The sequence below is a fragment of the Malaclemys terrapin genome, chromosome 8 (genome assembly GCF_027887155.1).
Source record: "Malaclemys terrapin pileata isolate rMalTer1 chromosome 8, rMalTer1.hap1, whole genome shotgun sequence".
Lineage (NCBI taxonomy): Eukaryota > Metazoa > Chordata > Testudines > Emydidae > Malaclemys > Malaclemys terrapin.
This window is the reverse complement of record NC_071512.1, coordinates 36,925,532-36,939,015: the sequence shown is the minus strand read 5'-3', so window position 1 is coordinate 36,939,015 and position 13,484 is coordinate 36,925,532. Positions and strand designations below refer to the sequence as shown.

The 13,484-nt window shown below is 41.1% G+C and overlaps 1 protein-coding gene across 14 annotated transcripts in view; it reads right to left on the bottom strand.

Annotated features, from left to right (window-relative positions):
- The window catches only part of ANKHD1 (ankyrin repeat and KH domain containing 1), a 199,674-nt gene that overhangs the window by 163,559 nt on the left and 22,631 nt on the right, over window positions 1-13,484 (bottom strand). For all 14 annotated transcript variants that reach the window (XM_054038722.1, XM_054038708.1, XM_054038713.1 and 11 more), the window contains exon 2: window positions 12,760-12,913. In XM_054038722.1, the coding sequence (XP_053894697.1) occupies window positions 12,760-12,913 (154 nt within the window). The remainder of the gene's footprint in view (window positions 1-12,759; window positions 12,914-13,484) is intronic.

The following is a 13,484-nucleotide window of genomic DNA, read 5'->3' as shown; positions in this document are numbered from 1 at the left end:
TACTTTCATTCATCACTTATGGATGAAATTTTCAATTGCCGTGTCTTTTGTTCTTTCAGCACAATTTTGCATCAAGTCATTAAAATAAATGAAAGCAGAAACTACAGCCTTGCAAACAACTGAAATGTCATGGGCATTTGAGAGAGTTTGGATAATCAAGGAATCAGTCCCTAGAGATCTCACCTAGTAATTCCCACCTACTTTGACCACCACTTTCAATGGAATGCTGCTTCAACTCAATTAGGGCCTGGTTTTCAGAAGTGCTGAGCATCTATAACTTCAGTTTTAATCAGTGAAATCTAAAGGTACTCATCACCTTTGAAAACTCAGGTTCTTGGGCAATATACTATCAAATTTATCTTGCCATGATTAATACCCAGTGGCTGGCCAACTGATCACTTTCTCCAAAATATTTACTGAATTCTGGACTGCAAGTCTTCTCCTGGTCAAGAACATTACTGACCTCAAACCAGCCTGCTGACTACGCTATCTCCGACCTCCCCAAATCCCAGCAGGTTAGGTTGATCTGATAGGATATTTTTGTAAAACGAAGTTGATCGCTATTTGCAACCACTAAATATTTTCAATCCATTCTTTCAATTTGACCTTAGACAGAAATAAAACTAGCATGTTTGATTCATGCTTCCATCTATTCATTTAAAAGATGGAACAACATGGGGCATTCTGTGCCCTCCCTACCCACCAAAATATAGCCAGCCCAGGTGACATAACTGTGTTCTTCATTCCCACCAAGACTTAAACACCATCAGGCATTGATTGCCCAGCCAGCTATTGAATTCAGACAGGATTAATAGACAACTAGCATTAAAAAAGAGATTGGTGTTCTACCACTGCTGATTACTTCAACACAGGTAATATGATCACCATATTGCAGATCTGCCAAGAGCTCTAGAAGCTACAGAGTTCCCCTTACCTGTTTTTACAGATTCCCATATACCCTGTTTTGCACAGCTTTCTCCTCTGATTGATTACAGATCTCTCTGTTGCCCATTTGAATTCTAATCTGGATTCATCACAAACTTGTATGTCAGCAGACAAAGAACCTGTCCTTAGTTGAACAGATTCTTTGTTCCCCCTCAAACAAAATGTCTAAGTTTCCCCACTAACCTTCTTACAAGAGAGGCTCTAGTCTCTTCCTACAAGGACATGGCATAGATGGGATTTCTGAGGAAGTCAACCATGAAGTCCTGCTGGTCACCTTACAAATAAGGTTCCAACATAATTTTACACAAGCTTGGCTTCACACTGTTTAGTACCTACAGTACATGCATGAATACTACTGGATTACCAGTGATGGTTAAAAGGTTATCAGCCAAGGAGATCATACATTATGTTGGCAACATACCACTCAGTTCTGTTTCCTTGAATATAAACAGCTATGTAGATCAATAGGATCCCATTCCATCACTTGCCTGTGTAAGTCCTCAGCAAGAATTCAGGGGTCTGAGGTAGTAGAGGTGAACTGATTCCTTATACCCATTTACTCCTGCATTTGTTCAATGCTTGATTGTCAGCACATACTTTTTACAAGTTTATTTTGAGGAAGCAAGCAATTTTTGGGCAGATCTGTCATTTAGACCACACGCACAGAAGATTTCCCAAGCTGGATAACAGTTTTCAGCAACTTTCTGCATATAGTTTCTCACACGAGACAAACGGATAAAACAAACTCTTAAAACAATTTAAGAATTAACTTCTTGAAATGTTTCCAAATTACAGAATTTGTACACTGTAAATGTGGTTTTGATTACATATTCCCATTTAGGATTTGCCCCAGTCCTACTTTCAAACCTAATTTATAATCACAATTTTTTACTCTAGCCTTGTCTTGTGTAACAAATCTTTCAATTAAGACTTTCCGTCTACAGGATCCTAAAGTGCTTTATGAACTTTACAAAGTTGATTATAGATACATAGTTTCCTACCTAATGAAGTACAGTAGAATGTAGCAGTTTAACAAGACTGAATCTAGGTCTTCTCCTGGCACCCATCCTAAAATTCTGCATAAGGAATGCAGTAATTAATTGTACCTATTAACATATGGTACTTCAATGGTTTATTCCTTTTAATTAGGGTCCCCATGTAAAGATTTTAAGTTCACAGAATGTTCTATGGAATTTGGCATTTTGCAAAACTGCAGTAGAACTCCATGTTTTGGGTGCAGAATCTGCCATTTGGTTGCAACCAGGTGCCCCAGCATTTTGCTCACATTGCTCCCCAAAGACCTTGGTACCTCCTCTTTCTGTGCTGCTTTCACCACAAGGAGGCCTACATTACATAAGCAACACATACACTTAGCCTGCTGCCCCATAAAGGGGGAGGCAGAAAATGAGAACAGCTCTCCTGAATTGTCACCACCCTGCGCGGGAAAACAGAAGTCAAGAATAAGCTGAACAACTGCGGGCACTAGACAGAGCTCTGTCCCACCCAGACTGAAGTATGATGGATTAAGGCAATATGGATTCAGATATATAGCCCTAACAACTACATCACAGCCCTACCATGCTCCTCCTCCCACCCCAAGCTAGGTGCCTAGTGGAAAGGGGCTCCCTCCCTCCCACCCTCCAGCAGCTGTTACTATCCCTACAAAGACCCTAAATATCCAGCCTTATTGGAGTTCCATAAAAGATATTACTGCACCTCCATAGAGGAAACCACAATTATGAAAAAACAACAAGCTAATTAAATTAATATTGCAGAGGAACGGAAGATTTACTGCTGCAGAATTTGACTCCATTATGTTTAAAGTATTCAGGGCCTTGATTTTAATGTAAAATGTGCATCTGGATCCCCAAGTGTCTTTCCCTTTTAAGTTTCAGAGTAGCAGCCGTGTTAGTCTGTATCCGCAAAAAGAAGAACAGGAGTACTTGTGGCACCTTAGAGACTAACAAATTTATTAGAGCATAATAATATTAGGTCCACGAAAGCTTATGCTCTAATAAATTTGTTAGTCTCTAAGGTGCCACAAGTACTCCTGTTCTTCTTTTTCCCTTTTAAGGTTTTTTTTTGGGGGGGGGGTTTAAACTTCAAAACTGTTCTTGATGTGCTATTAATAGTCTTCTAAAGTGAAGGAAAACCACTGAAAGACTTCTCTGGTTTAGGATTACTTCCCAGCACCAGAACCTGATCATTAGTAAAGTAAGCCTTGTTTCTTAAAACTTTTCAAAGCATGAGATAATAAGACAATTTGTATTTGGTCCTAACGAAGCAGAAAGTGGAAGTTATCTGGTTTAACAGCCTTAAGGTTTTAAAAGCAGTTTTTTGGGATGTGATCCAATCATTTAAGTACTATTTAACAAAAATATTGTGGAAAATGCTTGTTAACTCTGATTAAACAAGTTAATTTGAATGACCTCAGACCTCTGCCTGGAGGGGTGAGGGTGGGGAGAAAGTCAGCCATGCTTTGAGAGGAGTAAATAAAAGGTATGTTTTTTTACATAGCAAAGAGGAATGCTCTTGCACTGGAAATTTTATTTAAGGTTTCCATAGCACTCAGAATCCAAAAACACAACATTTTCAACTAAAGCTTCTAGGAACTGTGCTCCCATCCACTTAGGAAAGGTGAGCGAAGTAAAACAGTGAAAGACTCCTGAAAAATAAATCTTTAAAAAAACAAAAAAAAAAAACAAAAAAAAACCAACACACAACATTCCAGATATATGTACAAGATTCTGAAACATTAACAGATACTTTTAATTCAACTCAGACCCACCAACCAGCATAGATGGGATCCACTTGTCACTCAAATAGGAATGGGAGCATTTACTTAGGCATTCTTAGAGGATGCAACGACCAAACAGAGTAACTGAAAGAGTAATCACCCGACTAAACATCTCTAGCATTTGAATCATTAGCCTTTCAAAAGGACAAGTCATCAGGACATAGGTCCCAGAGTCAATAATGAACATGCCCATGTTAAGTCCTGAGAGCATCCATGGATTTGGGAGGCAAACTAGTTCTGCAAACCACACTCAACAAGACAAATCCAGGAATACAACTACAGACTTATCAGTGCATATCTTCCTCACTATTTTGCGGTACATAGTGGAAAAAGGACAGGAGAGATTAACGAACTCCAGACACTACCAGTAAGCTAACATACCTGATCATTCCCCTTGACTCTCCAAATAGCTGCTTATGAAGCTGTTATCACAAACAGGTCTACAGCAGGTAGAACCTACATGAACAAGAACTACAACACTGAAGGCCCACTACACAGGAAAGGTACATCATTTCAGGAACAGTTGAACTGTTTGTGCCTGCACTGGTTCAATGTTCCATGCTGTCCAATCTACACAGTGCAAGGCCTTGAAATACAGTAACTCCTCGCTTAACGTTGTAGTTATGTTCCTGAAAAATGTGACTAAGCGAAACGATGTTAAGCGAATCCAATTTCCCCATAAGAATTAATGTAAATGGGGGGGAGGGGGTTAGGTTCCAGGGAAATTTTTTTCACCAGACAAAAAACTATATATTATACATAGTATAAGTTTTAAACAAACAATTTAATCCTGTTCACAGCTATGATGATTGTGAAGTTTGGTTGAGGTGGTGAAGTTAGAGGGTGGAAGAGGGAGGGATATTCCCCAGGGAATGCCTTGCTGCTAAATGATGAACTAACACTCGGCTGAGCCCTCAAGGGTTAACACATTGTTGTTAATGTAGCCTCTCTCACAAGGCAGCACGAACACGAGGGAGGGGACACAGCATAGCAGACAGACACACACACCTTGTGTGGGGGGAGGGGAGGGGAAGAGAGATGCACACTGCCCCTGTAAGTAAGCTGACCCACTCTTAAGTGTGTTGTCTTTTTAAGTGGATCAGGAAGTTGAGAGCAGCTGGTGCCCCAAGCTCTCTCTGTCCATGTCCCCTCCCTGCTCTATATGAAGGAGTAAGCGGGGTGCAGGAGCAGGGGGAGGGGGACACCTGACATTACCCCCCCTTCCCTCCCACACAGCAAGCAGGAGTCTCTGGGAGCAGCTCCAAGGCAGAGGGCAGGAGCAGCACATGGCAGTGGGGGGGGGGAGACAGCTGAACTGCCGACAATTGATAGCCTGCTGGGCGGCTGCAGCACAGGGAACTTGGGGGAGCTGATAGGGAGGCTGCCAGTCCACCCTGGTTACAAGACCCCACCAGCTAACTGCAACGGGCTTCTCTTTCTGCAAGCAATGGACAAAAACAGGTGGCTGCCAAACGACGTTAGAAGGGAGCATTGCACGACTTTAAATGAGCATGTTCCCTAATTGATCAGCAATGTAACAACGTTAACTGGGATGACTTTAAGTGAGGAGTTACTGTAGACTGGTAATGCCAGCAGAAAGCATTTTCCTCCTCCAGGGTTTAAGGAAGAAAACAAAGCAATACACCACTAGGCAGTACTGTTTAAAATCCATGATGGACATATGGTTTGGAAGCCTCCTGTGAAGGTAGAAAGATTTGGTATTTTTATCTAAACCCGCCAGAGAAATGTGAACCCAAGTAGGAATGTGTGTGGAACGTCACCAGCAGTGCTAGTTCCTTTCAGCACCCTTCAAATTAAGCTTTTTACCATCAAGCTACCACACTCAATATTTCCTTTAGTTTATCCTAATGATATTTTGCTTTTTCAATATAGATTCAAATACCGAGTAGTACTTATCTGAAAAAGTTTCACAAAATAATTTAGTACTTCTAGCATCTTACATCTTCAAAAAGGTGAAGACAGAACTAACCTTCACAATAGTACTGTGAGGTGGTGTGTATGTATACACTATTCTCAATTTTAGATGAGGAAAAAGTGTTTAACCTGCTCAAGGCCACAGTACAAGTTAGTGAGAACCAGGAACAGAAGCCATATCTTGGTCCCACGCTAAATCCAGTATGTTACGTTATGTCTGATGATTATCCTCTGCTTTGGTACAAAGCTCAAGTTGCTGCAATCAACCAAATTTTAATTTTCATACCTAGATTTACAGGGTAATATTTATGCAGAATATTCAAATTAAAGTTCTTGACTGGACACGCTTAAAAATACATACTATTATATATTTTTCCAAAGCTACTTAGTCTACGTACTACTAGAAGATTTTTCACCCAAGCACTAAACTGAAGAAATATGATAGATTTCCCCATAGGTTATGTACTATGCTTATTGGTTCCCCCCAGTGATTTCTCCAGTCCAGTTTTAAGTTTGCTAAGTGATGGAATTGCCACTTCATTAGACAACAGAATAATACTGAAGTCTGTATGAAAGTGTTTCCTTATATTTAGCCTAGTTTTCCTCTGTTTAATGCCATCTCTTTATGTCTTGTCCCTTTAAACTACCACTTTTACCATTTATTTTAGTTTTATGCTGTTATTAATCACCATAGCATCTCAGCATCTTCCACTTAAAATCAATATCAACAGCAAAGTTCCTAGTGGACTTCATGGAGTCCAACACTTCTCCCTTTATAGGTTAAGCTCTGCTTGGGGTAGGGGAAAATAAGAATGGCGTTCAGATTGCAAGCGTCACAGCGGAAAGACTCAAAGCTTTGCAATGTCTCGTAAAGTGGGTTAGGCCCTAAATTCACCTGATCTCCTCTGCAATACTGTTCCCTAGGCCTGATCCCCCTGACAGAGAATGCTGTGTCTCCAGCTCTAATAGCCTCCTTTCTGGGCTCAATGATGTGCTTCTCCCAGAGGAGCGCAGCTTTCTCAGTGGCTCATAGATCAAAATTTAGTCTGTGATGTAGCTGGTGTCTAATCCACTAATTGCTTAGAAAATTAGGACCAACTCCTTAATTTTGGCATTGGAAGTAGACTAGGAGCCAGTGGATTAATCTGAACGTAGGCCTGATATGCTCATGGCAGCCTGAACCAAGAAGAAATAATTCCAGAATAATTCTCCCTTCTTAGTGATCACATCTTTCAAATACTTTGATTATTTCCTTTTGTCTCTTCCCTACCCTTCAGCTAAGAACTACCTATTACAGTTGTCCAACCCTTCCCTTCATAAGACTCTGTTTTAAGTTGCTTAAAACTTTGCCATAACTAGCCATTCAGGCTGAACTTTTTCATGCCAGGTGTCTATGTCAGACTAAGTTTTTTTTTTAAGTTTTAGCCAAAACATGTCAGCCACTTGAGAACAAGGTTAAGGAAAATACGCTGATTTGTTTATTCTAGTAACCTTTTCTTTGAGAAGCTATAGGGTCTCCATGGTTTAGAGTGGGGACTTGAAATTTGGCAGGGAAGTGGCCCTTGTGTCAGGGATGTGCTTTGCTGTTCCTGCGATACGGCCAAAATTCAGCAAGACTTTGTAAAATTTCAGTGTGCACATATTCAGAGATTTAATTTAGCATCTAAAAGTATCAGAAGATTCCATCCTCACTGAGCATGATCCTGCCTTTTACAGCTCCTAGTGTGGACCAAACTGTGCATACGCCATCCCCACAGAGTGGCTGTACATACTCCATACTCTCTGGGCTGGAGTATGTACAGCCACTCTGTGGGGATGGCATATGCTAAGGCCAAACTTTTCCAGTAATTATGCCCTGGGGCCAGCTCAGCACCAGAACTTATAGCAGGGAAGGAATTTGTCTCCCTGTGCTCTCAATGACACACCTGCTAGTGTGGAGCAGCCCGTCTCAAATGCATATAGGACAACTGTGGGAGCAGGGGAGTAATTAGAAAACAAGGAAACTGGGATTGAAGCTGAGAGAGAAAAACTGACCATCGTGTATTGGGACTGGATGAATAAGGGGACTGGAAGCTTGAGGGGCAGGGAATGAGGTAAAGACTGGGACTAGAAAAAGCACAAAGATCAAATGGGCAGCTGGAAGAAGGGTCTGTCTGGACAAGGAGATAGATCTATCTGCCCTGGTTGCCAGTCTGATAAGGAGCTGGGGTCTCAGGAAGAGAACTGGGACCAGAAGCCAGGAAGGCACATCACAATATATACACTCAAGGGGGCCAAATTAAGTTGCACAAGCATTTCCTAAGTTCTGATGTCTGATGGCTTGTTAAAAGCTACATAAGAAGAGCATGAAGATTGCAAAGTGAAAAACAGACATTCAGGGCCGGCTCCAGGAACCAATGCAGGAAGCAGGTGCTTGGGGCGGCACGTCCGGGTCTTCGGCGGTGGGTCCCTCAGTCCCTCTTGAGGGGAATGACCGGCTGCCGAATTGCCGCCGAAGAATGAAGCGGCACGGTAGAGCTGCCACCAATCGCGGCTTTATCTTTTTTTTTCCTCTTAGCCACTTGGGGCGGCAAAAAAGCTGGAGCCGGCCCTGCACACATGGCATCCTACTGATTCCCTACTGATGAACCATGTAGTGATGAACACTCAGAGCCACTAGGCAGACCACTGACACTTGAACTAGTGGAGTATCTGATAGCAACAATACACTGTCATCCACTCCAGCACTGGAGGGGAGGAGACATTTTGCAAGTGGGTTTCACAGATATTGACTGACAACAGAGGAAGGGTGACACTAGAACCTGGAATACAATTCAAAGTTCCCGAGAGAGTATTCTCTAGTGGTCTGAGCCTTCTCTTATTCCTCCCGAACATGTCCCCTGCCCCGCTCCTCTCTCTTCCCCACCTCTGGCTCCTCATTCCACACCCACTCTCCTTGTCTACCCACTCTGCACTGGAAGGTACCTCAAGAGGTCATTAGTCCACTCCCCTGCACTCATGGCAGGACTAAGTATTATCTAGACTAGACCATCCCTGACAGAGGTTTGTCTAACGTGCTCTTAAAAATCTCCAATGATTGAGATTCCACAACCTCCCTAGGCAATTTATTCCAGTGCTTAACCACCCTGACAGTTGGGAAGTTTTTCCTAATGTCCAACCTAACCTCCCTTGCTGCAGTTTAAGCCCACTGCTTCTTGTCCTATCCTCAGAAGGCAAAAACAATAATTTTTCTTCCTCCTCCATGTAACAACCTTTTATGTACTTGAAAACTTATGTCCGCTCTCAGTCTTCTCTTTTCCAGACTAAATTTTTTTCAACCTTCCCTCATTGGTCAAGTTTCTAGACTTCAGGCCTCTCATCCAAGTCACAGTCTCCTTGCACAGTCAGTCCAAGTTTCCATTACAGCTGCTCATTGGATTGGTCACACCACCCACCCTAAACTCCTAGTCCCAAACTCATTGTCCAACCAGTCTGAATCATCTCCACACACACATCCCCACAATCTCCTAATCCTAGTTTCTCTTTCCATCCCCGCCTGCCACCCCACTTCCAGTCCCCACCTGGATCTGTGTTACAATATACTCCTTCCTCTCACCCAATACCCTGGTCTGGCTTTTGCTCGCTCGGCAAAAAAGAGTCAGATGGCTTCCTCCTACACCTGCGTGAGTGCCAGCACTGGGGTCACTAAGAGAACAACAGAGCTCTCAATTCCAGTAACCAGCCCCACATGGACCCAGAACAGCTTCAACCCTGTAGCCATGGGATGGAACATGCTCAGTCACTCCATGGAATGGCACATACACAGTCTGGTCAACATTAGGAACTGAGAGCTGGAGCAAGCACAGTGAGAACAATTCTCAGATTTTAGCTGCCATGAATTCTTGGAGCATGTGCAAAGAGTTCTCACAGGCTTATAAATTGGCCAAATTTGGGGAGATTTTCATGGAACAGCAAAAGAACATCACTGACACAAAGGCCATCTCCCTGCCAAATTTCAAGTCCCTGCTCTTAAGTATAGGAGTGGCTGAAGCGTCTCAAAGAAAAGATCAGACTTTTTAAATTGGCAATTCAATGTATTTTACCTTAGCCCCTTTCCCCAAAACTTCTCTGTGAGGCAGACACCTGGCATGGAAATTTTCAACCCAAACTATTGAAGTTTAGCAAAGTTTTAAGCAACTGAAAACAGGGTCTTATGGGAAGTGTCAAGCACCCTTAACAGCGATCCTACCAGCCCTGCCTATAATTTAGTTCTTCTAATCTTGTTATAAGTCACTTTTACACCGTGATTATTTTGTTGCTCCTCAGTGAACTGTATGGAACTGTGTAGTCCCCAGAAATGAACAGTGCTTCCAGATGAAGTGTCCCTGCCTGGGGGAGTACAAAACAGAATATTTTACTTATGACTTCACACTGCCTTTAGCTGTCAAGCTATATCCTTCTTTTAGTGTGAAGTATTCTAGGGTTTGTTTTAGAAATTATACATTCCCCAATTAAGAGGAGATAAATTTCAAGTAAGAATCATGACTCATTCTTTCCCACTATGGGTCAGGTGACTTAGCCCCTCCCCCCATTGCAGCAACATCTTGAAACCTGATCTGGCTTTTCAGAAGATAGCATTTGTCTACCTAAGGAAAGCAGTTTCTAATAAAGGAAGAGTTATCTTAAGTCTTCTACAGTTTCTCACACTGCTTCAGATCCCCTACCCAACTTTCATTTTTTCCACTTACCATTCCTCTTTCAAAGAGCTCTAACCATGCTTCTTCCAAGCATTATCAGAAATAAACAAGAGGGAGCACTGGTTGACCAGAACTACTTTTAAAGGTGAAGCTGGGTTTTAAAAAATGTGTTAATTAAAAAAAGTGTTAGCTGACATTACCATTTTTTAATCTTGACAGGGCCACTAACTTGTTCTTATGTTTAATCCTGTGAAAAAACTTTGGATGCTACAAGTACAGGTGCAAACACAAAGCTTATGAAACAAGAAGCTTCATACAACCAGTCGTTCAGACCCCCCTTCCCACTCCAAATACACACCCAGAGCAACAGGCTTCAGAATCGATACAGCACACTAGTAACAGTCTCTTCTCTTCTAACCCTCCTCTGACAAAAAGGGGCAACTCAAATGGGTCAAATATTTCAATTCCCGTGAGAGAGCCTTGGGACATTCTCTTCCACAGAGGCCAAGGGTTTGTCCATGAGACAGTTGTACCAGTTTTAAGTTAAATGTGTTTAAGCGCTATTTTAGTTGAACTAGTGCAAAACCATGTGTAGATACTCTGATCCTGTTTAAGTATGGCTTAGTTTGGTTTATCTTAAGTCAGTAAAGAATAGAACTAAGCTAAGCTAAAAGAAACTACTCTTAACTGAATAAAATACCTATACAAGGTTTTGTACTACTAATTAAATTGGTTTAAAAAAAAACGTCACCTTTAAACTGATGTAACTGCGTGGATAAATCTTAATGCCCCTTTTGGATATATTTATACTGGAATAAAAAGGTGTGTGCTGTTTTAAAAATATGTTAGCAAACATTTTAAAAAACAGTCTATAAACAAGGCAAGGTGTATTTTAGCACATTACGGTAGTTAGTCACGGTATATCTTAGGCTTGCCTCAACCATCTAGCTTGTGTTGAAGTGTTTAAAATGTACCTTGTCCCAAGTAAACTAAAATTTTAATATGTCAAAATGTGTTAGCTATCATTTAAACACCCACCCCCCACCCCTACTTTAACCCAGTCTAGACATACCCTCTGAAGGAGATAGTAAGGGACTGTTCTCTTCTTCCACAAGGCCAGGAGGGTCAGTCCCTAGGAGATGGCTCACGGGAATTCATGCTTATCTACAGATCTGGTGTTTCTGCTGCCTCATGCCCCTTTCTCTGACTCTCTTTTCACTCGTAACCCATTCTTCTCCTGGCAGCAGTTAATAATGCTGCCACCAATTCCTTGATGGGACAGCATGGAAAGCTGTCCCAGGGTTTGGACAGGGAGCTAGAAAAGAAAGTGGGTCATCATAGGTTTGGGCATTCCACTGTGAAATTGAATTTTGAGATTATGCACAATTTGGAAATACTGCCTAAAGCCTGAATGAATGACAGCCTTCCCCCAAATACATAGCATATTTTGGGTGGGAGGCTGCTTATGCTCTTAAAACAGGAAAGCACGAAGTCATTGTCCTACCCAATTCTAAAATATTTTAAACTGAAGTTTGCCTTTACAAAAATTCAATTTGACCAGAAACCTACCAGTTTCAGCAAGTGTCTGTAAGTAACACTAACCACCACCAGGGTTTCTTGAAAGGGATAGGTTTTCTTTGCATTGTTAACATTGTATACTTTCTGCATTTCTTAGCTTGCCATTTTCACTTTCTGGGTTTCGTGCACTGATACAATGCTGCAAATATTTGATTGCAAACACTAGAAGGTAACATTTAAATCCAATCAGTAATTGTTTTCATTGAAGTTCAACAATGTAGGGGAGGTATTTCTAGTAAGAATTTGATTTTATTTTTCAGGCTCTAAAACATAGATTTTTGTCATACCTCATGGTGACAAACGTAACTAAAAATGAGAACATTTTGATTACATAAAGCTAGCACCAGGAAGTCTCTTCTAATATAGAGGATAAACTATTTTGCATAGAGGTCAAAGACTGATTCAAGTGACTACAGATGTATTTGACAGCCAAAGCAGAGCACCAACATTTCACCTGTAAGTTTATTGAAATAATGAGTTCAGGATTACATATCACTACTCTATGAGGGAAGGGGGAAATGGCAGTTTAGCAAACCAGTTTCCTTTCCTTGCTCCTTTAACCCTCATCCATAAAATTACTTTTACTCTTAGCCTGGTTAATGACAAATGCCATTTACTTCACTTTATGGTTTCTTACATTATAAATGAAGTAATACTGACCCAGAAAGCCTCTTAAATGAGAAACTATGAACTGTCACTTTTCTCAGACTCTCCACCATCAAAACACATTTTAAACCTGGTCAATGTTTCATGTGACCAAAAAACAAATGATTGAACTTGTGAAGGTAAAGCTTCCAGTTACAAGAAAATACTATACAAACATAGTACCTGCTGCTTCTAGCAAGGCTTCTAATCTTGCTTGTGTTTCTGGATCCACAGTTCTTAAATCGGTGCCTTCTGCAGCACTTGATAAGAATAACTCAGATGTTGTTTTAAGCACTGGGTTATCCAGGTCTTCTTGGTCCAAAATAAATGACTCAACCTGTTTTGAAGTTAGAAAAATAAAAACCATGAAACGCCAAACTACAAAAATACTATAACTTCATTATTTTCTTAAAAGAAATATTACAGCATTTTATTTTAAACAGTTTTCCTATCAAGCTTTTTTGTTAGAAAATGAAATAGTACTAGAACTACACCATCAAGCATAAGATTATGGAATTTAAAATGTTTTGAAAGGATTCTCTAGGTTAAAGGATTAATAAAGGAATAGAAATTTTCACCTCTAAATCACCTGATCAAATCTGTCCCAGATCAACAGTGGTGTTTATAAACTGAGTTTGTTGTCTCAGTTGAGCTCCTGAAATGGAGAGACGTCCTCATCAAAATCCACACTTAGGCCTTTTGTGCACCGAGAGTTTTGCAGGTATTAGCTATACCAGTATAGCTAAACCTGGCAAAATCCTCATAGTGTGGATGTAGTTGTAACTGTGCTCTGAAATGATAAGCTATACTGGTCTAAATGGCACCCTCCCTAGGGCTTATACCTGCATAGCTCTGTTTGTTAGGGGTGTCAGATATATTACACCTTTAACAAACACAGCTACACTTAT